At 52.4% G+C, this 24,762-nt stretch overlaps 1 protein-coding gene across 1 annotated transcript in view; it reads right to left on the reverse strand.

Annotated features, from left to right (window-relative positions):
• The window catches only part of DGAT2 (diacylglycerol O-acyltransferase 2), a 33,292-nt gene extending 10,201 nt beyond the window's left edge, over positions 1-23,091 (reverse strand). Inside the window, exons 1-4 of the mRNA XM_010847556.1 lie at positions 22,855-23,091; positions 8,579-8,707; positions 1,558-1,665; positions 1,118-1,188 (exon numbers count right to left, since the gene is read on the reverse strand). Of these exons, the coding sequence (XP_010845858.1) occupies positions 1,118-1,188; positions 1,558-1,665; positions 8,579-8,707; positions 22,855-22,894 (348 nt within the window). The 5' untranslated portion in view covers positions 22,895-23,091. The remainder of the gene's footprint in view (positions 1-1,117; positions 1,189-1,557; positions 1,666-8,578; positions 8,708-22,854) is intronic.
• Positions 23,092-24,762: the final 1,671 nt, after the last annotated feature.

Here is a 24,762-nt window from a genome sequence, read left to right on the forward strand (position 1 = left end):
CCATACAGGGTGCAGCGAGAGTTAAAGGAGACTCCTTGGGGAAGGCGCTGCCCCTGAGAAGGCTCCCAGTGAATAGAAGTCCTCCCTTCCCCTCCACCTTCTCCCCATCCTCCCCATCCCAGGCTTCTTGCTCAAGCTCAGGTGCTGTGTTCTCATGATTTTCCCTGCCCCTTCAGTGCTGCTTCTCTTCAGGATGGGGTTCAAGGAGCAGCACCTTCAGAAGCCTTTCCCAAGCACTTCAGCAGTGAGACTCTCACTCTTCATTCACTGCACACCAAATTTTCTGGCCCCTTATTCCCATGACCAGGACCCCTGGTGACCCACCCACGACTGGCTGAGAGAGGTGAAATTTCTTTAAGACCTTCAGAAGGAAAGAAAGCCCCTCACACCTATTGCTAATCTTGGTTCAGACCAGATAAACTTGGACTACCTTAGTATTGTCTTGATAAATCACTTCCTTTTTAATATTTTTTGGCTCCATCATGCAGTTTGCAGGATGTTAGTTCCTCGACCAGGGAATAAACTGGGGCATAACAGTAAAAGTGCTGAGTCCTAACCACTGGACCACCAGGGAATTCCCAGTCACTTCCATTTTAAGTTATGACTTTAATATTCACTGAAAGCAGACAAGCAACGGCCATAGTGTCTACTATTATTCCTGCTCCTTACATCACCCAGGGTCTCAGTGTCTGAAACAGCTTTTAGATCCAAATGCTAGAAGAAGTCTTGTTTAGCCAAGGAACAAAGAAGCTTCTTTCCTTCTGAAAATGGGGATCAATAACTAGCATGCTTCCCTTTTTGCCTTGGCTGCTAGGAGGCTCAGAGGTGATCATGAAGTTCAATCACTGCAACTCTGTTGACACTTATGGATGAATTACTAGTATGTTTTCCTCCAAGTCTTGATTTTTCTTTTTACCTGGTACAGAATTATATGTATGTATCTTAAATTGCCTCAAATCCTGCATAAAGTAGGGTAGAATATCGACAGATGCTCATAGTGGGAGATGTCACCTTGTTCAACCCTGCACACATGATCGCTGTGGATGGTAAGTTAAGGCATGACTTCAGATTTCCCATCCATTCCCACCCTCCCAAGATAACACCTGCAAGTTTTTACCTGAATGGGAAAGTAGTCTCGAAAGTAGCGCCACACAGCCCAGTTTCGGACCCACTGTGACCTCCTGCCACCTTCCAGGGAACAGAACACAGTGTTGAGAAGGAGTAGGAGTGGGGGAGGGTGACGTTCACGCAGAGCCAGTGTGGACCCCTGAGCTAGGTGACCAGCACCCTAGGCAGCATTCTCCCCCTCCAAACCCCTTTCCATGTTCATTCCCTCACGTTATGGACACCCGGCACTGAGTGTGAGCTCCGGAGAGAAGCATGATGGTGACCTTAGAGACTCCTCTGCCTTCAGAACCATGCCCAGGCTTAGCCCAACACTATTCACGCAGTAGGTGCTAACTCAAGAAGGGGCAGTACCCACAACGAGGAACTTCAGCTTGTGCAGGAGGGAGTGTCCCGAGGGCGGGGGTCAGGCAGGGTGACCCGTGCTCCTACCTTTCTTGGGTGTGTTCCAGTCAAACACCAGCCAGGTGAAGTAGAGCACGGCAATGAGCCAGCAATCGGTGCAGAATGTGTACATGAGGATGACGCTGCAGGCCACTCCTGGGGAAAGGCAGATGGTCCCGGGTCAGGCCTGTGCTCCCGACATGGGCTTTAGTACCCTCTGGACATAGGGTCACTAGGTGACTGAGCGTTTACTGTGGCCCTAAGCTAGGCACAGCTGGGGCCCTGGGCAGAGGGCCATGGGGAGGCCGAGGTGGGGAGGGGGGTGAAGATGTTCCTGAGAGGAGTAGGCTCACCGGGACATGAGCCTCATCTTCTACGTTCTGATGGGCTGTCCTAGCATCAAGAGGCACTTGGGCTCCATGCTGTCTGGGCAGCAGCACCATAGGTGATGGATGTTAACTCAGAGCCTTACAGCTGTCCTTTCTGCCCCTCCTTGCGTGTTCTCCCCACCTGAGTGCCCACCAGAGTGACTGTGGATGAGGGGAGGGACCTGCCAAGTGCCTCTGTATCTCAGGACTTGGGCTGAATCACTGTCTTGAGAGTGAGGCAGGGTGACTTTTACCCCATTTTAGAGATAAGAACACTGAGGCTCTAGGGGGAGGGAACTAGTCCAAGGTCACCTGCCAGGATAGAGGCAGAGCCAGGATTCAAACTCAAGCCTGACTGTTAAGTCCAAAATCTGTACCAGGCTTTAGGAATTTACCCCAAACTAGAAGGCCCAGACTGCCACTGGAGGGACCCAAGAGAGTGGGATTCCCGCCCCAGCAGGCGGGCTGGCCCCCTTCCCACATAACTGAGCACCAGGCAGTCCCCGACCAAAGCCCAGAGCCCATCAGCCTCTCTCTCAAAACCCCCAGCAGCACACTTGAAGACTGCTGGGGCCAGCTTCTAGGGGTCCCTTTATTCTGGGCCTGCTGGCCATAAGACTGAATAACCTGGCACAGAAAGCCCTCATCAGGGCTTCCGTCTTTCCGATTTTTACCAAGGCATCAAAGCAAAGCTCAGACCTCATCTCCAACATCATGCCATCCTCCTACATGGATCTTTCACCTCTGAATTCTCTACATTGGGGGTGGGGCACATCTTTGCCCCCTGTCACTTAGCACAAGGCCAGGGGCATCAGGTACTCATGCTTAGGAGAAGGATGATCTCTGGCCAGCATCCCCTCCACTGCTGGAAGGGAAGCCAACCCTGGTTGCAGGTCCCTCTCTGTTGGGTGCTGCACTGGTCACAGGCACTCCCGGGCTGCCAGGTCTTAGATTCCATGCTCTCTTCTTCCCACCATGCTCAGTTCCCTCCAGTTTCTCGAGGGACAGGGGAGGGCCAGACACACACTCCACGAGCCAAAGGGCAGGAAAATGGTGATCCCTTGTCATCTGCAACCCAGTCCCATTCTAAGCTCCTAAGCTAGCCTCTTGCCAAGGGAGCTAAAAATGGTACAACTATCTTGGGACCGGTAGTAAACACAGAGTGGCCAGGTGTCCAGGTTTTCAGGACCACCATAGGAGTGTGACACCATAGATGGGGAAGATGGGGCTCTAAGTATCTGGAGTCAACAAAACCCTGTTAAAGGCCAGCTGTGAAGTACTTGAGGCAGCTTGTTAAATGGCAATGTTTAAGTTAGGGCCACTTACACAGTCACTCACCTTGTTGAGTGGTTTGCCCCTGGTCTCCTTTCTTAGGCCTAGAAAAAGGGTCACAAGCCCCCTAGACTCCACAGGGTATCCAAGTGCCTTCAGAGGCTAGATAGATACTCCAGGTGGGCCTGGGCAGGGTTGTGAGGTTCGGGTTAGGATCTGAGCAGCCTGGAAACCTAGCTGCTGTCAAAGCCCTAACTCTGTTGAGGGGCACCAGGACCAGAGCGGGTGGAGCCCCAGGCTGCACTGCCTAAATGTCTGGGCTCTCTGGGAAGCTGGGAATCCCTTGCCACTGTCCTTACTCTGGTGCTGAGGCAGCCTGGGAGGAGGAAAAGAGAACAGATGGAGAGTCTGGAGACTGCATTCTAGTTCCGGACTTTCTCAGCTGGGGGCCCTGCCCCCTCTAAGCCCTGTGTGTCCACAGCTGTCGCATTGGTATCTGCCTCCCCCAGCAGACTCCTTCCATCAGAAGGCCCTTCAGTTCCTGGGCTCCCTGGGAGCTGGAACCAGGTCAGACAAACTTCTCCAGCCCCAGCAACCACCACTGCTGCTACTGCTAAGTCACTTTAGTCGTGTCCAACTCTGTGCGACCCCATAGACGGCAGCTCACCAGGCTTCCCCATCCCTGGGATTCTCCAGGCAAGAACACTGGAGTGGGTTGCCATTTCCTTCTCCAATGCATGAAAGTGAAAAGTGAAAGTGAAGTCGCTCAGTCGTATCCAACTCTTAGCGACCCCATGGACTGCAGCCTACCAGGCTCCTCCGTCCATGGGATTTTCCAGGCAGGAGTACTGGAGTGGGGTGCCATTGCCTTCTCCGAGCAACCACCACAGGAAAGGTTTATTGAGCAAAAATGAGCTAAATCCATCACATAAGTTTGCCTTTCTCAGAGACTAAGCCCAGTCCTCTGAACAGGGGGCTCCCTGGTCCATTCTTGTAGGGCAAGGGACTGCAGCAGGAACCCCGCCCCCCACCCAGTCCCCTCGGGTCCAGGAGATGTAAACAATTTTTGGCTCCACATGCAGAAGGTTCAGGACCCACCTTTACAATCACCCCTCCCCATAGAACACAGTCAAGCTCGTGATTCAGAACTGCTCCTCAAAGCCCATGAGCGGGCAGCCTATGGCTGCCCAATGCAGGGAGGCAGCAGTCAGGCCCATGAAGAGCATGGACATGCTCTTACATGAAGCTGGGGTCCTGCTGGCTCACTGGCCACGGCCCATCCTTGGATCTCCATTTCCAACAGTGTGTTGGGAAGATTACATGAGATAATGTGGGAAGAAGACTTCTACACAGTTAAGTGTCCAATCTGGAGATCCATGGACTTGGATGGGGGAAAAAAATAACATCTTAATGTTCCTTCATCTCTTATAGAAATGCAATGCTTCCTTCATTTATGAACGTACCAGACTGCAGTAGTCTTAGCAGTCTTTATGGCTGCTGCTAGATCTTTTTATTTAACATAGTAACAAAAAATAATGTCACTATATGTGGAATCTGATTTAAAACGTGTGTGTTTATATTTTAATACCATTGGCTTCCTTTGAAATCCAATGTGTTTTGTATTATGCATTTAAAAACTCGGAATGAAGCAACTCCTGCAGCTCAACTTCAGAAAAATAAACGACCCAATCAAAAAGTGGGCCAAAGAACTAAACACATTTCTCCAAAGGAGACATACAGATGGCTAACAAACATATGAAAAGATGCTCAACATCACTCATTATCAGAGAAATGCAAATCAAAACCACAATGAGGTACCATTTCACGCCAGTCAGAATGACTGCGATCCAAAAGTCTACAAGCAATAAATGCTGGAGAGGGTGTGGAGAAAAGAGAACCCTCTTACACTGTTGGTGGGAATGCAAACTAGTACAGCCACTATGGAGAACAGTGTGGAGACTCCTTAAAAAACTGGAAATAGAACTGCCATATGACCCAGCAATCCCACTGCTGGGCATACACACTGAGGAAACCAGAATTGAAAGAGACACATGTACCCCAATGTTCATTGCAGCACTGTTTATAATAGCCAGGACATGGAAGCAACCTAGATGTCCATCAGCAGACGAATGGATAAAGAAAGCTGTGGTACATATACACAATGGAGTATTACTCAGCCATTAAAAAGAATGCATTTGAATCAGTTCTAATTGATTCATTCAAATGAGGTGGATGAAACTGGAGCCTATTATACAGAGTGAAGTAAACCAGGAAGAAAAACACCAATACAGCATACTAACGCATATATATGGAATTTAGAAAGATGGTAACGATAACTCTGTATGTGAGACAGCAAAGAGACACAGATATATAGAACAGTCTTTTGGACTCTGTGGGAGAGGGTGAGGGTGGGATGATTTGGGAGAATGGCATTGAAACATGTAAATTACATATGTGAAATGAATCACCAGTCCAGGTTTGATGCATGATACAGGGTGCTCGGGACTTGTGCACTGGAATGACCCAGAGGGATGGGATGGGGAGGGAAGTGGGAGGTGGGTTCAGGATGGGGAACACATGTACACCCATAGCGGATTCATGTCAATGTATGGCAAAACCAATACAATGTAAAGTAAATAAATAAATAAAACTGAGATTAAAATAAATAAATAAATAAATAAAAACTCGAAATGAATAAGGTTTAGAGCCTTAACCAGAATACCAGGGGGACCCGTGGCACAGGAATGGTGGCACAGAGTCACTCCATTGTTCCAGAGGGAGGCTGACAGGGCCACAGCATCCTTTGCAATGCCAGGCAAGCCTCTGCCAGCAGATATGGGTGGCAGTGGGAGGGAGTGGCTGGGGCTGCTCAGGGCAGTAATTAGCAGCACCTCGGCAGACCTGCTCGTCCGTGCAGGCTTGGCGCCCACCTACACAAGGATTTCGGGAAGATGCTGGGCCGGTTTCCGGGCTGTGGTTAGACTTGATCAGTCAAGCTCGGGGCAGTCCCTGCCGCACGCTACAGGAGTCTGGGGTTCTACAAGCCGCTCAGCATCTCATCAGCCAAGCTCTGACCCACTAAGACAATAGGACAGTGGTGGCTTCTGGGTGCAGATGAGGGGGAAGGGAGCTGGTACAGCAGACTGGGCAGGGGCCTGGAGGCTGGAGTCCATGCGGTCTTGCACTGGTCCTGTCACTTCCTTCTTATGTGATTCTGGACAAGGCTCTGCCCTCACTGGGTGCCTGATTCTTCTCTGAAAACAGAGGGGTGCTCTCTACTCCAGGATTCTAACAATTGGCCAGGCAGGCCAAGTTGGAAGTTTGAGCCCTGAGGGAGCCAGTTTAATCTGCTCTGTTCCCTAGACCACTGTTCCTTTATCTTGTTAAGGCCCATTGCTGTTGTTCAGTCACTAAGTCGGGTCTGACTCTGTGACCCTACGGACTGTAGCACACCAGGTTCCTCTGTCCTCCACTATCTCTTGGAGTTTGCTCAGATTCACGCCCATTGAATCGGTGATGCTATCTAACCTATGGTTTTTCCAGTAGTCACATACGGATGGGAGACTTGGACCATAAAAAAGGCTGAGTGCTGAAGAACTGATGCTTCTGAATCGTGGTGCTGGAGAAGACTCTCTTGAGGGTCTCTTGGACTGCAAGGAGATCAAACCAGTCAATCCTAAAGGAAATCAGCTCTGAATAGTCATTGGAAGGACTGATGCTGAAGCTCCAATACTTTTAGGCCACCTGATTCAAACAGCTGACTCATTGGAAAAGACCTGATGCTGGGAAAGACTGAAGGCAAAAAGAGAAGAGGGCGGCAGAGGGTGAGATAGCATCAGCGGCTCAATGGACATGACTTTGAGCAAACTCCAGGAGATAGTGGTCCATGTGCCTCTGTAAAAATCTGAGGATAGCAACTGCCCTTCATCCAGAAAAACGTGAACATAGTCTCACATGGAATTTTCTATCTAGTCTTAGGGGCTCATAGGCCCCCAAAGCCCACTCTTGGGTCTTACAGTGAAGACTGGCCATTTCAGACCAGGCACGCTGATTTTGGGCTCCCTGGTGAGCACTCCAGGCTCCTGTTTAATTTTTAACTCTGCCACTTAATGAGCTTCACCATCTCTGAGTGTCACTGAGCCTCTATGAGTCTCCATTTTCTCACCTATGAAGTGGAAAGCCTAGTCCACTGTGTGTGTGTATGTGTGTGCATGAATGTGTGCACGCTCAGCCATGTCTGACTCTTTGCAACCCCTTACACTGTAGCCCACCAGTCTCCTCTGTCCATGGGATTTTTCAGGCAAGAATACTGGAGTGGGTTGCTATTTCCTTCTCAAAGGGATCTTACTGACCCAGGGATTGAGCTCACATCTACTGAAGGGGCTCAATAACTAGCACCCCCATTCCATTACTCTGCCCTGCCAAGGGAGGGAGGGGCAGCTGCTGCTCTGGAAATGTGGTCTCAGAGGCCCCCAAGCCTCCTGGAAGGACGGCTCAGCACTGACATGGTAACTCCTGATAATCCCCATAGGCCTGAACAACCCTGAAGAGGGGGCCACCCAGAGGGACTCATTCGGGCACTGGAACGTACTCGGTGAGGCTCAGCAGCACGTGTGTCTGCCCTGACATGTTGGGGAAGGGACACCTGGCCCTGGGGAAGAGGAGAGACTGCTGGGGGAGCAGGGCCTGGCTCAGGCAGGGGCCCTTCCTCCTCCTGGACAACCCATGGTGCCCTGATCCTGGTCTGGATGGCAACCCAGGAAACAGTGGCACCAACCCGGACTTGCAGAAGAAGCAACTCAAGCACTAACGTGGGCAGTGTCAAGAGAGGAAAGGAGAAGCTTTGAGCGGGTTGCGGAAGCAGCTGGGGGCGGTGTTCAACAGCGGGTGGGTGAGGCTGGGGCGGGGGGAGCTTGGAGGGTATGTCCCAGTAGCAGCTCCCGTAGATTGGGGACCACCCCCACCGGCCCAGGCCCTGTGTGGCCTGTGTGGCAGCCTTTTCCTCATATCCAAAGTGAGTAAATTGATTTTTAAAGGGTTCAAGGAACCTGTGTAAAGTCACAGAGCTTATGTGTAGTCGAGTTGGGACTAATCCCAGGACCAGACCAGCCTAAGACAATGCAACGTGCCTATAGGAAAATGTCTGTTGGGAGGCAGGGTGGCATGTGGGAACAGCACATGCTTTGGGGGTGGCGCAGGGGGGCGGTCCTGTAGACCTAGACTCAAATCTGTGTGACTTTGGACAAGTTACTCACCTTCTCTGAGACTTGGGCTTTCTATCTGTGAAATGGGAACCATACCACCACCTCCCACTGAATCTCACTGAGTCCCCAAGCCTGCCTGGGGTACAGCACTTGATAGGGGACCAAGAAGGACCCCTCAGCTCTCTAACATCCCCGCCTGCCCTGACCCTCTGAGCCCCAGCTTACCCAGCACGAGGAAAGACAGGACCCATTGTAGCACCGAGATGACTTGGAGCTGCTTCTCTACCTTGGACCTATTGAGCCAAGTGACAGAAAACAGGTCCTGGAGGGCAGAGAGGATGCTGGAGCCAGTGCCTGTGACAGACAGAAGACAGATGTCAGCCTGTCCGCCCTTCCCTGCAGCTGCAGAGTACCCCACACCAGCCCACCTCCCCACAGACGCCTTCCTAGACATGAGAGGGGCACAGGCCAAAGAATCAGACGGACCTGGGCTCACATCCCGGCCCTGTCACACCACAGTTTTGTAATTCTGGGCTGCTCACATGCTGCACTTCCCTCTGCCCCAGTTTCTATATATACCCAGTGGGAATGATGTTCCCCCCCCACCACAAAGGGTCATTTTGGAGACCAAATAGGGTATCCAAAGAGGCGAGGGGGAGGCTTGCCATAGTTTCCAATTCTCATTCCTCACCTCTACCCCAGTCAAACCCCTATCTTTTCCTTTATCTGGATCTAGTACAAATATTTAACCTTTGCTATCTGGGTCTGTGAGGCCAGGGACAGAGGGCCAACATCCAGTTTGTAATGTTTTCTTTTCCTCCAAGTGTACTTTGAGCACCCCCAATCCTTGAGCCACCCCCACCCCTTTATCTCCAGGACTAATACCCACTCCCAGGGAGCTGAGCCCTCTTGCCCTTGCCCAACACCATCAATACCACCTTCAGGGGAATTCACACTTTGAGCTTCACCTCAGCGCCCAAAGCCCAGGGCTCAGAGAGGAACTGGGCAGGAACCTCTGCTTCCCTAGAGGATCCAGTGGCCACTGAGTTTTGGGCAGCCTGGGACACTGAGAGCTGCAATTATGTTTGCTACCAAGCAAGTGCCAAGCCTATAAGTTCAGCCAAGATGTGCTCAGTTAATTGGTTCTGTGGCTGTGCCCCCAGGATGAAGTCTTAGATTCCAGTGGCTGATGGACAGAGGGACGAGAAAGCCTGGTGACTACAGGAGAGGCAGCGCTCAGGAAGAGCATGGCCAAGGTTCCTGACACAGCCCCTCTCCTTCTGGAAGCTGGGCCAGAGGACTGTTCCCCTTCAAACCCCACACGTGCTGAGCCCCAACTGCATGCCCTTCGCTCAACACATCTTCACTGACTGTGCTGGTCAAATTCCTTCACATGACCCACTCTGCAAGGCTCCTCACTGAGCCACAATCTTGTCCTGGAGGGTCTCATGACCTTTCACCCTGGCCTACAGCAGAAGTGGGAGGGAGAGGGGTTTAGGGGTTTACGTGCAAGCCTTTGTATTTCTTTAAAATCTGCAGAGCAACAAAGCTCACAGTGGGGTTTAGAAGGGGACATGGCACTCATCTGCTGAAAGTTAACAATCACTCTGACTTTTAGGAGGCACAGAGATAACCACCAGGACTCAAGGCAGACTCCTCAGTCCTGTTCCCCTCCCCTGGTCTCATGGAGCAGAGGGAGCGGGAAGCCAGGGGTATGGCAGAAGAGTCAGATCCCAGTGCAAACCCTGGTTCCACTCACTACGCAGGCACGACCTCAACGGTGTACTGCCACATCCAAGACACGGCACATACTGGGTACTCAGGAGCAGCCATACCTGGGGTGGGGGTGGTGGTGTGTGAACTCACCAAAGCAAATGAAGAGGCTGGTCCACACACGAACTCCAGAGGTCTGGCACATGACATTCCTCTGCTCTCAACATATATATCCTCCATCACAGCCCTTTCCACCTCCACCCTTTCTCAACACTCCATCCTGGAGCCTGAGAGCCCTCTGGGGTCCTCTGGTACAGTCCATCTGGACCTCTGGGAGGCTGAGGAGAGGAGCACTGAGTTGACCAGGGCTACCCAGCCAGGGCTGGGACCTGGATTCAGGGCATAGCAGATGCCAAATACAAAGGGCTCTACCCATGGGACACAGCAAGTCCAAGGGTGGTCTGTGCTCAGAAGTGAGGAGAGAGTCCTGGGTGAGTACAGGAGGGAGGGAAGTGAGGCCAAGCACAGGCCTGAACCCCCTGTCTAAGGGACCCCTAGCTGCTGGCTCTTCCTCCTAGCTGTGTGGAGTGAAGGCAAGCAGGGGTCATGGCAAGTGAGTCCCTTGCCCTTGGTCTGGAGCAGGCAAGGCACCTTGGCTGCAGAGAGGATACAATGTTCTCCAGCACCTCCCTACTCAGAGTCCACCCTGGGAGCTGTTTAGAAATGCAGGGCCCCAGCCTGGATTTACTGAACTGAGATCTGCTTAGTCCAAAGTCTCAGGTAGGGTAAGTTTGGGGTGGGGAGTGTGCAAGGAGGAGCTGGGGGCCTCCACTTTCTACTGGGCTGGAGAAAAAGGGTGATGGAAGGAAGGGCATCAGACATAATCTCACTTGACCACTTCCTACTGTGAACAGGACTGTGAAGAGTGCTTGAGGAAAGGACTTGCTGTCTAGCCTCTGCTGTTGGGTCAGGGCCAACCAACTGGCCGCACTCACGACATGGAGCTCTCCTGCTTTGGGGGTGGGGGTGCACACAGTAAGTCCATGTTGGTGACATATCCCCCACTGAAACAAATGAAAAATTCTTGTTTCCTAATCCAAATCCATCTGTTATTTCAGGTCTCTTGCAATTAGATATAACGTCAGGGTGCAGGAAATGCAAAATGTCTTGTTCAGCAGATTATCCACATAGAAAAGCGGCCTGAAGGGTTCCCATAGCCCCAGAGCCAGGCTTGTTCCGGCCTCCTCAGTCTATCCTCCCTGCCCCATCCCAACTCCTGCCCGCAGCCCGCTCTGCAACCAAGTAGGAAATGCAAAGTCCACTGAGGAGGGGCTGGTGTTCCTTGGGCGGCACAACGTGGGGCTGCCTGGGGAGCAGGGAGGCCACTCTGTGTCCCTCAGGCCCGAGATTACTCAGCTGCCTCTTGGCCAGACCATCCTGACTGGTTGACCACAAAGCCCAGCCCCAGGAGCTGGCCTGTCCGTGATGCTGAACCACAGGCCCAGTGGAAGCCCCTATGGATTTAAAGAGTATCCAGTCATTGCTCCCTTGCCTAGAAAGCTGCTGCTTGCCTTGTCCACCTGATGACCCCCTGACAATGAGATAAAGCAGCTTGTCCTTCAAAACCCAAATAGGTAAGCCTTCAGAGAGGTGGGCTTTCCTTCTTTGGGATTATTGACTGTAAGGCCATGCAAGTGTGGAAGTGTCTGGAGCCATCTCACCAGCCCCCACTGATCTTGGAGAGAACCTGTCAGCAGATGAAGGTGGGAGAGGCCAGCAAAAGAGAGAAATAAGAGAGGAAGGGAATCTTCCTTTTAGGCTCCCACAGCCCCTCACCTTGTACCAGCTGCTGATTACAAGCTCACTCTCATCACATTAGGAGCTGCCCAAGGGCCTGAGTCTGATCCACCCAGTGGCCTCTCAGAGTCTGGCCTAGAGTCAACACTCAGCAAGGTTTGCTGAGCAAAAGAAAGAGCAGATCTCTGCTCTGGCCATTCCTCAGGCCCCCATCCTCCACCTCGGCTCTCTGCAGGGCTGGGTGACAGGCAGCTTTGGAGCTTCTGATGTACTTCCTCAGGAACTCTGGTTTCTCACCAGCCCTGTGAGTTTGGCATCATCATTGCCATTTTGATGGTGAGAAAGGCTTGAGGAAGTGATATAGCCAAGGTCACTTGACTAGAGGGTGGCAAAACTGGATTCAATTCAAGACTAACTTCTAGGCCAGCGTTCTGTTCCTGTGCTGGTCTCCCCAAGTTCCTTCTCTCTTCTCCCCAAAAGAAAGTGGGGGAAGGCTCGGAGGGGACAGGAGAAATGCATGGCCTATATTCCTCCAGAGGGGCAGGTGAGGGGCAGGCACCTTGCGCAGTACATTAAGTGGTGGCAGGCCTGGGGGTTCTTGTCCGAGTTGTATCATTGTGTCCTCTTGGCCAAGTTGCTTCCCCTGTCTGGGCTTTGGCTCCCCATATATAAAATGGTGGTGGGAAGATGACTTCTATGATCTCTTTGACTGCTTGGACCCCAGTGCCCACCCTCCTGAAGACACCACCTAGATGCTCACCACCTTGTAACAGCCCTAGTACAGTTGCTCGGCAGATGGGAAGCAAGGCTTCAGCTGGGCACTCCCAGGTCCAGCCCTCACCACTCAGCTGTCAGCATCTCTTCTGCCTCAGTGGTGGCTGGTGTGGATGCCAGTGCTGCAATCAGATGCCAACACTGCCACCACCTTCATACCCAACTGTCCACAGTCCTAGGTGGGGCTGGCAGGCAGCCTCAACATTTGGCCAAATCTCAGCTCCAACCTGCTCCCTTGCTACCCCTCCCCAGCCTTTGCTGGCACACTGAACTCTACACGTTATCTCAGCATCAGTCCACTGAAGCCAGTATCTACCTCCTTGGCCATCCTCCTCAGGCAGCATCTCTTAAGTTCCAAGGACGGTACCTGATTCATTCATGTGCCCAGAGCCCAGTCAGACCGACAAGAAAAGGAGCTCATAGAGGTTTACTGCATGAATGAACAAACCTGTAAGTCCCAGAGGCAGCTGAAGGCGAGGATGCTCAAGTTGCAACTGAGTTGCCACACAGGAAGGCCTCCAGGCTTACCACTGAGGACCCCAGAGATGGAGTAATGGGTGGGGGAGTGAGTCTTTCTTTCCTTCTTTGAGCATGCGTTCCCCCTAACCTCGACATGATAAGAGCAGAACCCACTTCCTACAGATATCTTTTTTTCATGAAGAAAGATAAGGCAATAATAGAATAACTTGACTTGTTCTATGAAGAGAAGTTTTCAGTAACCAATCCAAACAGCTGCTCCAGGGCACCACTGATTCACCATTTATTTTACCCAGCTCCTGGATTTGGAAGGACAGAGGGAGTAGAGCTGTGAGAGAGAAGCCCAGAGAAGCTCTCTTACCCCCAGAGAAAAGCCCCCTGCCCCCGTGTCTATATGGGGCTTCCCTGTCCCACAGCATTCTCTGGGAAGGTAGACAGGAAGGGAGGGGCAGCCTCATTTCACAGAGATGGAAACTGAGGCAAAGTGAGGCCAAAAGAGGTTCAACCACTTGTTTTGAGGTCATGGTCTAGAGGAGTCAGGCAGGACTCAAGGCAGGCATTCGAGCTTTGAGACCCTTGCCATTTCCATGATGCCAAGCTCCTGAGGGCTGGTCCTCACTACACCAGCCAGTCCACATCCCGATCTCAGGAATACACCCCGGGGAAGGGAGGGCTGCCTCTCTGCCTCAACCATGTCCCAAGTTTCACGGGGCCATTCTCCTGTAGACTGGCTATGCAAGGAATGTGAACCGTCACCCACATGCTCCCACAGGTTGAGAAGCTGCTGCAAGAGCTAAGCTGAAGCTGCCCATATAGTAGAGCCAAACACCTCTAGTCCCCTGCCCAGGTTGGGTGTGGAACGCTTCTTTGCCCATCATCTGTTAGCAAATTGACCAGGCCGTACCCAGGACTGATAAAGCCCGGGTTTCCTCTCATACTGGTCTGAGAGGGCAGGGTCTGAGCCCCAGTCCCCATAATCTGAGAAAGGGTGTTGGGCCAGCCCTGCCCCTGATGGCTCTATGACCTAGGGCTAGTTAGTCACTTAGCTTTACTCAGCTTTAGTTTCTCATCTCTAAAGTGAGGATAAGGGGACTTCCCTGGCTGTCCAGTGGCTAAGAATCTGCCTTCCAATGCAAGGGCATAGGTCGGGGAACTAAGATTCCACCTGCCACAGGGCAACTAAGCCTGCATGCCACAATTAGAGAGCTCACCTGCTGCAACGAACACCCAGTGCAGCCAAACAAAACAGAAGACATAAAGTGAGGATGAGAATATCCCTCAGGGTGGTTGGGAAGATTAAAAAAAAAATGCACATAAGGTCCTTTTGGCACCTGTTGCGTGACTGACACGTGTTAGGTGATTAGCTCTCATCATGGCGTCTACCACTGACCAGAGCGGGAGGGGATTGATGAGCAACCACAGTGTTTCAAGATGTGTGTGACCACGAGGTTATGTGTTAAGAGGAGAGGGAGCAGAGTGGGGAAGCAGCAGGGGGGGGCTCCAGGGAGGCGGTGAGGCGTCAGCAGGGCCCAGAAGATGAGATCTGGGAGGCAAAAAGGAGGAAAGTGGGCACTGGGGTGGGGGTGCCGGCCAGAACAGAGACCCAGAGGGAGTTACAGAGAGGCAAGCCAGAGGCCAGAATGTTCAACGACCCAGGAATGGGGGTTCACATTAACCCAAGACAGATGATGGGGACAGGGCTCAAGCAGCCAAAAGTGGCCTCCTGGAGGAGGTGGGTGGGGAGGGATGAGCCTGGAGCACTTTTGAGGTGCCCAGTACTGTTACCAGCCCCTGGGGAAATAGCAGTGAACACAGCAGGTCGAGTCTCACCTATTAGTGGGCTTAGATTCTGCTGAGGGAGAGACAAAGCACCTACACATAAATGTAGGATGTAACATCAGGCAGTGATGAGAGCTATAAGGAAACAAAATTGGGGGCAATAAGCTAGAGGGAGAGACAAGAGGGTCCTCAGCTCTGAGCAAGGCTGACTTCCCTCCACATGGAGGTAGAGGCACACGTGAGATTCCCAGGTCAGGCCTCCAGGTGGCCCACGCTGCCTCCCTACTCTCCTTTGCTACTGGCATCCTGGGAAGCAGGTCACCAGCCTAGAGAAGCTAAGGAAGATGGGCGTCCAGAGAACCTGGCCTCCAACTTGCAGGAGTGTAGCCCTGGTGAGTCACTTCCCATGCAAGCCTCAGTTTCCTCATCTGCCCAGTGGGGCTAATACCCACCTCGCTAGATTCTTGTGAGAATTAAACAACAGACAGAAGCGTCATAAAAGTCAAGACCTGTGTGAATGCGGGATAATTACCAAGTAAGCCTGGGTTTCCTCGCCTGACACATGGGTGTAATAACCCCTGTCCTGTCTTGGAGCAGAGGCGCCGGCATCAGTACACTTAGGATTCAAACCCTGGCTCTATCATTTACGGTGAGACCCTGAAAGTCATTTCCCCATCTAAGACTCAGCATCCTCCTTCGCTGGGATGCAGCAGTTGTTGGGAGGAATCCAACCTATGGAAAAGAGACAAACAGCATGTGGCATGTCTGTTAGAGAGCTAGAAAGGTGCCAGTGAGGTCACAGAGCTGTGAACAGCTGCCAGGGGCTCCTGAGTGGGGACGTCATCCTGCTCACATTCCCCAGCTTCAAAGATGCCACACGTGGGCCCAGCCAGACCGAAGCTCTGCTGTGGTCTGGCAGCTTCCAAGTGGACAGTGAGGAAGTTGCCCCAAGCTTCTGCAAAGGGCCGGGCATGAGGCTGCATCGAGGCAGAGAGATGGACATTCTGACTCCCGGGAGACCCCTTGAGGTCCAGGAAGCCAGGCCAAGTGCCAAATAAATGCCATATCTTCAAGGCTAGGGGCAAAAGTGCAAGATTCCAGAGGGAGGCAGAGAAGAGTGGAGGCTGAACGTTAACATTCATTCAGCAAGTACTTTCCAAGTAGCCTTTACAGGCCAGGCTAAGTGTTGCCCTAGGATAGGAACTGCCAGCCCCTGCCTCTCCTCTGCTTCTTGGGCTTCTGTGGGAGGCAGAGCTCTGCCCTGGGGCTGCCCACCTCAGCTATGGCTGGGGGAGACAGGGCTGTGAACAATCAGGCACAGAGGGTAGGTCATGGCTGAGGAGTCCACAAGAGGTGCCCAACTGGCCCAGAGGATGCTCTCAGGACTGCGTCAGGTGAGAGGAAGAGGATGAGTAAGTTTGCCAGGCTGACCGAAGGGAGGCACAGGGCCAGGAACCCAGGTCCTGGAGTCCAGCAGACAGCACTGGCAAAGGACTGGAAGGGATAAAGGGTACAAGGTTAAGGAATTAACTGCAAGCAGTTCAACCAGGCCATGTGAATGGGTGAGGCTAGTCGAGAATGTGCAGGGGGAGCCATGGAGGACTGGAAATGCCAGGCCGAGGAGTCCCAAGAACATAGATGATGGACCAGGCTCCACCCTGACAGCAGGGAAGATTGCTGCCCACTCCTCCCATGCCCTCCACCAACTTCAGACAGTGTAAGGGCTCTGAAGCAACTCACCAGCTGTTCACCTGATCCCAATATGCTGGTGATTTCTTCTCTGGAAAGACTAATAATCTCCCCTTTAAGGGTTAGGTGTTTAATCAAGTAACCTTAAAGAAAATTAAGTGTCCTTAAAGCAGGGCCCACTGGGACATCTGGCCCAAATGGGAAGCCGATACACACTGCTGTGGTTGGTGTGCTCACTGGGAAGCTCCTGGCTTGCCCATCAGGACCCTGCAGGACTCAGTGGATTCCTCAGTTGATCCTCAGGGCCCCCCACAGAGCATCCTGGCGGGAAGCCAGGCATCCTAAGTATCTACAGATATACTGGGATTGGGCCTCCTTCTCCTCTCCTCTCTAGGTCTGTTTCCCAGTGGCATTATTAGAGGTATGGGTTAGATTAGTTGAAATCTGAGGTCTTGACAACTTAGATTGACTAATGAATTATTATCCACAGAAGATCCCCCTAAAGAGACTACAAGCCCCTCCTTGGGCTGCTCCAGAGGCCTGGATTTTCAAGTATTGGTTTTCATGCACCTGGGAGTGAGGTCAAGGAAGTGGGGCTCTTAGAACGCCGTGTTCCTGAGACTCTGAAACTACGACGGGGACCCTGGAGGTGACTGCTGAGGACCCTAAAGTTCTGCTTTCGCTACCCCCATCTTCTGACACATTAAAAGAATAGCTACTGAAGTGGGAGGGGTTGCCATGGCAACACCACTAGCTTGCGGGTATGTCACCACCATAGGACCTCAAAGGTCCTCAAAATAGGTCCTTATCACGGTACATGAGCAAGTGTGGGGAGCTAGGTTTTCTCAGGCATGTACCTGGGCCCCAAGTAGGACAGGAGCCCATTTTCACAAGGACAAGCTGAGGACACAAATGAGGAGGAGGTTGGCCCCTGGATCCCATAGCAGTCTAGGGCATGACGAGAATCACATTTCTGCAACAGAGCTGGAATGAACCCAGGTTCATTCTTACTGTACAGATGAAGCTGAGGCCCTAAGAGGGAGGGTCATGCCCAAGGTCACATAGGAAGGAGATGCAGAGTGAGCCTTCCGGCCTCTAGATCTGCTCTAATAGTAAAATGAATTCACATTCCTTGCTTCTGTCAATTTGCCCAAAGGGTGTGTGGCTTCAGCTTCCTTGGGTCTGTACCATAACCTGGGCAGATACTGTCATCATGCATTTGCTCATTTTACAGATGAAGAGACTGAGACTCCTAGCCCCAAGTCCTCAAAACTGCCAGCAGCAGCTCCACACCCAGGAGGTTCCAGAAGTGGTATAGGCCAAGACACTGCCTGCACCAGGCTCCTTTCCCAGCTCGCAAATCTCCACCAACAACCCCTGCAAAGTGCATAGGCAAGCCAGCCGCTGCCTGGATACAGCATCTTTTGTCTCCCTTATCTCTAAGCACATTGGGACCTCAGCTCAGGTTAGTAGCCCAGAGGTCCTGCCATCAGACTTTCCCTCCCACCCAAATCTCATGCCTCTATTTATGCTGGTCCCTCTACCTGAAGGTTCTTGATAGTCTCTGAACCAGTAACACTGAACCAGTAACATTGGTTCATTTTTCAATATCTGGATTGATTGTCACCTCTTCCAGGAAGCCCTCCGTGATGCCAGGATGATTTAGCTGCCAAACCCTCACTTCCAGGCCTCCTCAGTTCCCCATGCTTCCTCCCCCGTCACTGCGTGGATCATCTGCATTGTCATCCCCCTAGTCTCACTTCCTTAAAGGTAGGGACCAGGGATTGACATGTGTGTGGCAGAGTCTGACACACACAGGTGAGCCACCAATAAACTGAAGGGCCTGTGCCCGAGTCCCCACTGTGAGAAGCCTTCCTGGATGCCCCAGGCAGTCTGCCACTCGTCACAATGTCGACGACTGTTGCATGTGTCACATAAAATGAGTGACAAGGACTAACAGGCGAGTCACAAGTTTGTTTACAAAGCATTTTCCATTCGTGATAACCAAAACCCTTGCATCCTTGACAGTCTGAGAGTTTCTGATCCTATTTTCCACTGAGGGGGAATGAGATCCTCAGAGGAGAAGAGAGAAACCCAGCCAGGTCCTTGAGGGGAGCCAGGGCTGAAATCCTCTCTGGCTCCTAAGCCCTAGAAGCAACAAGGGGGACTGTGGTGAGCACCCCCTGCCCCTGGCGATCAGCCCTGGAGCCAGCTCCTTGAGACCGTGGAGCCTCCAGAGCAGGGAATAGCTGCAGGCCCAGCACCTAGCACAGGTGGGCACAGAGGAGGCCAGAGGCAGCACTGAGGACTCGCACCGAAGCAAAAAGCAGGGCTTCTTGCCAAGAGGAAGGAGCAGCACTCGGGAGGGTTGAAGTCCCATTAATGATTCATTCATTCAACAAATATTTACGGAGCACCTACTATACTCCAGGCACTGCGCTCAACGCTGGGACAAACACTGAGGGAGACAGACAGAGGTCCTGTTCCGAAGGGGCTGACATTCTTGCGGGGCAGACCATCATCTAGACAGAAAAGTACACCTGAGAACTTAGCTAATGAGAAGGGCTATAAAAGTACAACAGGACGGGACAGTTCTCCAGATGGTATGGTCAGAGAAGGCCTCCGAAAGGGGACTGAATGGTTCAAAGACAGCCATGCAGTGACCTGGGCAGAAGACAGCCAATGCAAAGGCCCTGAGGTAGGACTGAACTGATGGGAATCCTGGGGAAACAGGAAGACCCCAGCCGTTCTGGAGCAGGACATGGAAGCAGGGGAGTGAGGGCTGCTCACAGGGGGTTCCACAGCTACAAGGAGGAGTTTGGAAGGTTTGGAATACAATGAAGGCAACTGGCTGTTCCCCTGGCCTCAGAGTTCCAGGGTTCATGGTGCATCTACTCATCAAGGCAAGTTGGGACATCTTCTTGAAAGTGCACAAGAAGGGGTGATCTGCCAGCCCCATCATGGTCCCAGAAAAACCTTCACTCAATCAGGAAATGAGCACCTGCAGTGGCCAGAACCCTGCACTCCACCCCCACGGCTTCACCACACTTCTCTCTTAGTTTAAGGAAGCCAGTGACTGGGAGGTGGATCTGGGTTCTAACCCTGGCGTTGGTAACCCTGGTCTAGTCTCTTCTCTCCGGGGCCCTCAGTGTTCCATCTGCAATGTGAGAGCTGCCCCTGACCCAGCACTGCCAGAGAGCTGTGATTTTATGACTCAAGTACCTGCTGGAGAACTCAGGGGTGGGAGGATGGGGGTGGGGCAGGATTTCCACACTGGCCACTGAGTCACCAAGTCTGCTAATAAAATTCTACTCTTGGCCCTCCTTTCCCAGCCCAGAAGAGCCCTCAGTAGCACGGAGAACCCCAAAGTGGTATTTGTGCATTTGGGGAAGTGGTGTAGGGGAGGGGGAAAGCTATATAGAATTGGGGGGAGGGGAATATGAAAATCATGTTCTCATCCTGCGATTTAGAACTGAGTTAGGTGTCAACCCTCCAACAATCCAGCCTCTTAGTTTCACCTCCTACTAAGCTCCTGCTTGCACACTCCCAGTGATGGGGAGCTCCACCCCACCCACACCAAACCTGTTGCAGTGGCTGTCAGAAAGCATTCCTCCATTATATCAAATCTGCACCCCCCACCTCCCGAAATTCCAGCCCTGTTCCTGGCCTTGCTTTTGCGGGGCCACGCAGAACAAATCAGTTCATAATTTTACTGAAGCTGCCACCATTTCGTGCTGGGTCCTGTGGTGAACCCTGGGTATTCATTCAGGCAGGCATCAGAGGGCTCTGATCGGAAGGGCCTTAAACCCAGGGGGCAAAGACCAAGGATGCAAATAAGAATAACTCTGCACCTTCCACCCCTGGTACAGGTAAATCCTTCAGATATTAGAAAATACCAACAGAGACTCCTGTCTCCTGCACAAACTCCCAGCACACATGCAGCACACACCCACCTGCCCCCACAGCTGGCTTTTTTTTGCCCAGGAAACCAGACACCAAGGTATCTATTTCAATCTCACCCATCACAGGTCTTCCCTTCACAGAAGCCATGGTCTCCCCTTAAATATCACCACTGACAAAGTGTTCATCACCTCCCAACAATGAGACTTTATAGGTAAAAACCAGGCCACTGGGGAGTGTCTTCAAAGATCAAGGATGTAGAAATCAGGTCTAATGGAGATGCCAGATAACACAAGATTTGCTTCAGCTCCCTCCCTTTCCCACCCAGTCTTTCACCAAAGAGAATCCCAGACAGCTAAAGTGATTGGTTTGCATTACATGCCAGCTCTTGCTACATTCCATGACAGAATTGTTTGCAGCCAGTTTTTTTTTTTTTTTTTTTTTCAAATGTTTTCAAGACCAGATTAAAACATGGAGACATGCTCCTGAAAGGACAGTAAATGACTTGGTCAAAATCACTCACTGGAAGTCCTCCTAAATAACAAATTCTAGGTCAAAAACGAGGAAGTCAGGGTTATCTGCTCCTGGAAGATACAACTCACCTCTGTGGATAGCAGAGATGAGGGAAGGGTATCTCCAGGAAGGCCCACCCCCAGAGAGAGCATCCCTATCTCACTGCCTGGAGACAAAAGCATTTTTAAAAGCATGAACATGGGTAGGGTCCTTCCTTCCCTGTTATGGGCATTAAATGGCACAGTGACTGGACAAGCACTTTTAAGTGAGAGCAGAGACTGTCAGAGGCTATCGGGCCGGGTGCACGGGACAGCTCAGGCTGCATGTACCCAAGATGGCAATAGCAGCTAGGTACCTCTCCAAGGGCAGTGAGTGGCACTCAGACCAAGAGGGGCAGATAATCACACCAACAGCCACACAGAGAAAAGGGTCAATGCCTAGGACACAGTTAAACTGTGGTACAGCTCAGGGTGGTTACCCAGCAGCCCCTAGAATACTATAAGTGATTTGGAGTAACAGAAGGAAATACTCACAATTTAACATCAAGAGGGAGAAAATAGGATTTAGAACTATATCCACATCATACCCTTAATCTCACCTAAATGATGTATACAGATAAAATTATAATGAAATATACTAAAATGCTATTAGGAAACTATCTTTGGATAGTCAATTAACCAGGAACTTTTCATTTTCTTCCTGTTTTTCCATGTTTTCGAAATCCAATGATTTGTATGTTTTATTTTTATAATGAAGGGGTTGGAGTAGGCTATTGTTAGTTAATAAAGAAAAATCCTAAGTAGGAGAGGTTCAGCAAGCTGAATAAAGGCTTTAGGTGGAGGGAGGGAGGACTCAAGCAAGACAGACCAGGGCAGCTGTGAGGATGTCCCAGAGTCTCCTGCATTTGTATTTAATCCCCTGGCCAAGGCCCTGTTAGGGAAACCTTGGGCAGGTCATGCCTCCTCCCACCTCAGTTTCTCCAAGCATAGGTGAGAGGTGCGAGACATGGAAGGGATGCTCTTCCTTGAGCAGGAAAAGCTGTGGAGTTTGATCTCAACTCTGCCCTTGATTCAGGGAGGACCTCAATTCCACATGGTGGAACAGCAGCACAGACCACACTGAAGGGCACCCAGGGTCCTCTTGTTCTATTTTCTAAGCATTCCAGGCTCACAGTCGCTGCTGAGTGGCTCCCAAGCCTGGGCTGGGTGGCGGGCAGAGGACAGTGTGGGCACAGCTGTCCCAGCCAGGCATGTTCCCTGTCTGGTGGCCTGCCCCATCCAGCGCCTCACAGCTTGATCCACCCGGTGAGGAGGGATGCAGGGAACTGCCAGGGGCCAGGAGCAGTGCTGGGGGCTGGAGAGGAGTTCTCAGGTAACATCCTATCTCACAGGCTGGAAGAAAAGAAGTGATGTAACAGAGGTCCCCCAAATTGATGAGTGCTAAGGTGGAGAATGCGCCCACATGACTACCAGGTGGCCTGGATCAGACCATTATTCTAACCTCATCTCAGACTCAGATGAGCAGGGGGGAAGAATGGGGGTGGTGGTCGGGGAGGGGGCCGCAAGCCTTCCCAAAAGAAAAGAGGGGTTGGGACCTCAGCCCCCAGAGCGGCCCACCCTCCAGCAACAAACTCCCACTATACCAACACACTCCTGCCTACCTTGGAGCCCTTCATCACCTCCTTTCCTGAAAGCCCTCTCGCAGCTGCATGGCCCCAGGAGGAAGCCGGCAAAGCCCTGCAGACCCTGGGCTGTGACAGTTCATCTCCCAGACCCTTAGTCCCGCTCCCAGAGGCCTCAGGGGGCAGCATGGCTTCTTAATCAGAGCCCTCGCTCAGGGCAGCCGGGCCCGATGCTCACCTCGCAGGACCCCGGAGTAGGCGGCTATGAGGGTCTTCATGACGAAGCCAGTACAGGTCGGGCCCCGCGGGAAGCCGCCAGACCCCGCGCCCCTGGCCCATGCCCCGGCCGCCTGGGCCAGGGCTTCGCGCCGAGCAGGGGAGCGCGGGGACCGCTACGGCCGAGGGTGCGGAGGGACGGGCCGCCAGACGGGCCGGAGCACCGGCGGAAAGCGGAGCCTTGGCCACGGCCACGGCCACGGCCACTGCGCCCGCGGCTCCGAGCGCGGCAATTTGTAACCTCATAAGGGGGCGGGGCCGACGCGGCAGGGGCGGGCCGGCCGTTCCAACCACTGCAGCCTCAGCTCCGTGGGGGTGGCTGAGCGCCGGGCTCGGCCGGGCGCGGGAGGGCTGTAGGGGGACTCTTGCTCCTCACGGCTGCGCCGCCCGCGGCGCGGGGTCCTCCTCGCGAGGGGCTGCTTGGTTATTCCTGCTGCTCCCTGTGCCCGCCCCTAGCCGCTCCCCCGCGGCGGTTGGTGCAGCCCGGCAGCAGGAACTTGGGCCGGGAGGCCCGGCACTTGCGGGCCTGGGGCGGGGGGCAGGCGGGGGTTTGTGTTTTCCGTTCCGCAGGGCTTCGCTTTGGCTACAGATGCCGAGGTCCCGCCTCTGATTGGTGGTTGAGTAGGAATTAGGTAGGTAGGGCCGGGCTCCTAAATCCCTCAAGTTGCCTCTACCTTTCCGTCTAAACCTCACAGAGCGTGTGTACTGTATACTGCTGCGTGCTGGCGACCCAAACCAGTCACACCTGGCCCTGCCCTGGGAGGTGCTCTCCTTGGTGAGAGGCAATCACACACTGAAGCTGGCAGCAGTGCTAGGCCAAGAGAGAAATCTCTGGCTATAGATCCAGAGGAGAGAGGTCCTTTGTTGGACTGGGGGCTGGGGACTGGAGGCTGGGTGCACTTTCCAGAGAGATTATTGCACAACAGAGATGGAATCAGATAGACCCGGAGCCAGTTCTGGTCTTCCCTTTCTTGAACCTCAGTTCCATATCTGTACAATAGGAAGAATAACACTTATTTTGTGAGGTGCTTTGAGAACTAAATGAAGTAAAAATTTTAAAGTTAAAAAATAGCCTAGTATAGTACCAGGCACATAGAAAGTTTTCCAAAATTATTTTTGTTGCCCTTTGATGAGTAGTTTTGTAAAGGGTGTGAGGGTAAGGCGTAAACTCTTAGAAAAGGCAGCATGTTTGGGGCAGGGTTAGGGTACCTGGAGTGGCTGGTGCTCAGACAGCTATGGGAAATGATGCTGGAGCTAGATCTTAGGAAGGTTCTTGACTGCTACCCGTGAGACATCAGGGCGGGGATAGCTTTGAGTTGGGGGATGAGAGTGTTTATATGTTTTTAAGAGTCCTCCAGCCAAAGTGTGGGGAGAGACTGGAGGCCAGGAGGGCAGTGAGGAAGCTGCAGAAGGGACCCAGGTGAGAGAGAACCATTCCTGAGCTCAGATGATGGTGGAAGGATGGAGGGAAGGCCTGGTCTGGAGAGAAGTGTAGGAGGAGGGGAGATCGACTGGAATACAGTGGAATGACTTACTGCACATGGATGGTAAGAGCAGGCGTGAGGGGAACAAGCTTGTCAGTGAAAAGACGGGTTCCTTGAGTCAGCTTGAGGAAGCTAGGTGTGGGCTCACGGCATAAGATGAGAGGGAATCTCTGCTGCTGAGGTCTTTACCATCTCTTGTCAGAAGTCGCAGTGCCAGCACAGCATGCGACAAACACCACTGATGGGACCTAGAAACCCTGCCATTTGTTCAGCCTGTTCAAGGTTACAGGAGGAAACCTTGAGAAAAAAGTCATGGAACCCTAAGGCTTGAGTTGGCTAAGAATAGAAGGAAAAGCATTCCAGGTAAAGAGAGCAAGCAGGTGGTG

This window comes from Bison bison, unplaced genomic scaffold, assembly GCF_000754665.1.
Source record: "Bison bison bison isolate TAMUID 2011002044 unplaced genomic scaffold, Bison_UMD1.0 scf7180017864251, whole genome shotgun sequence".
NCBI classification, from domain to species: domain Eukaryota; kingdom Metazoa; phylum Chordata; class Mammalia; order Artiodactyla; family Bovidae; genus Bison; species Bison bison.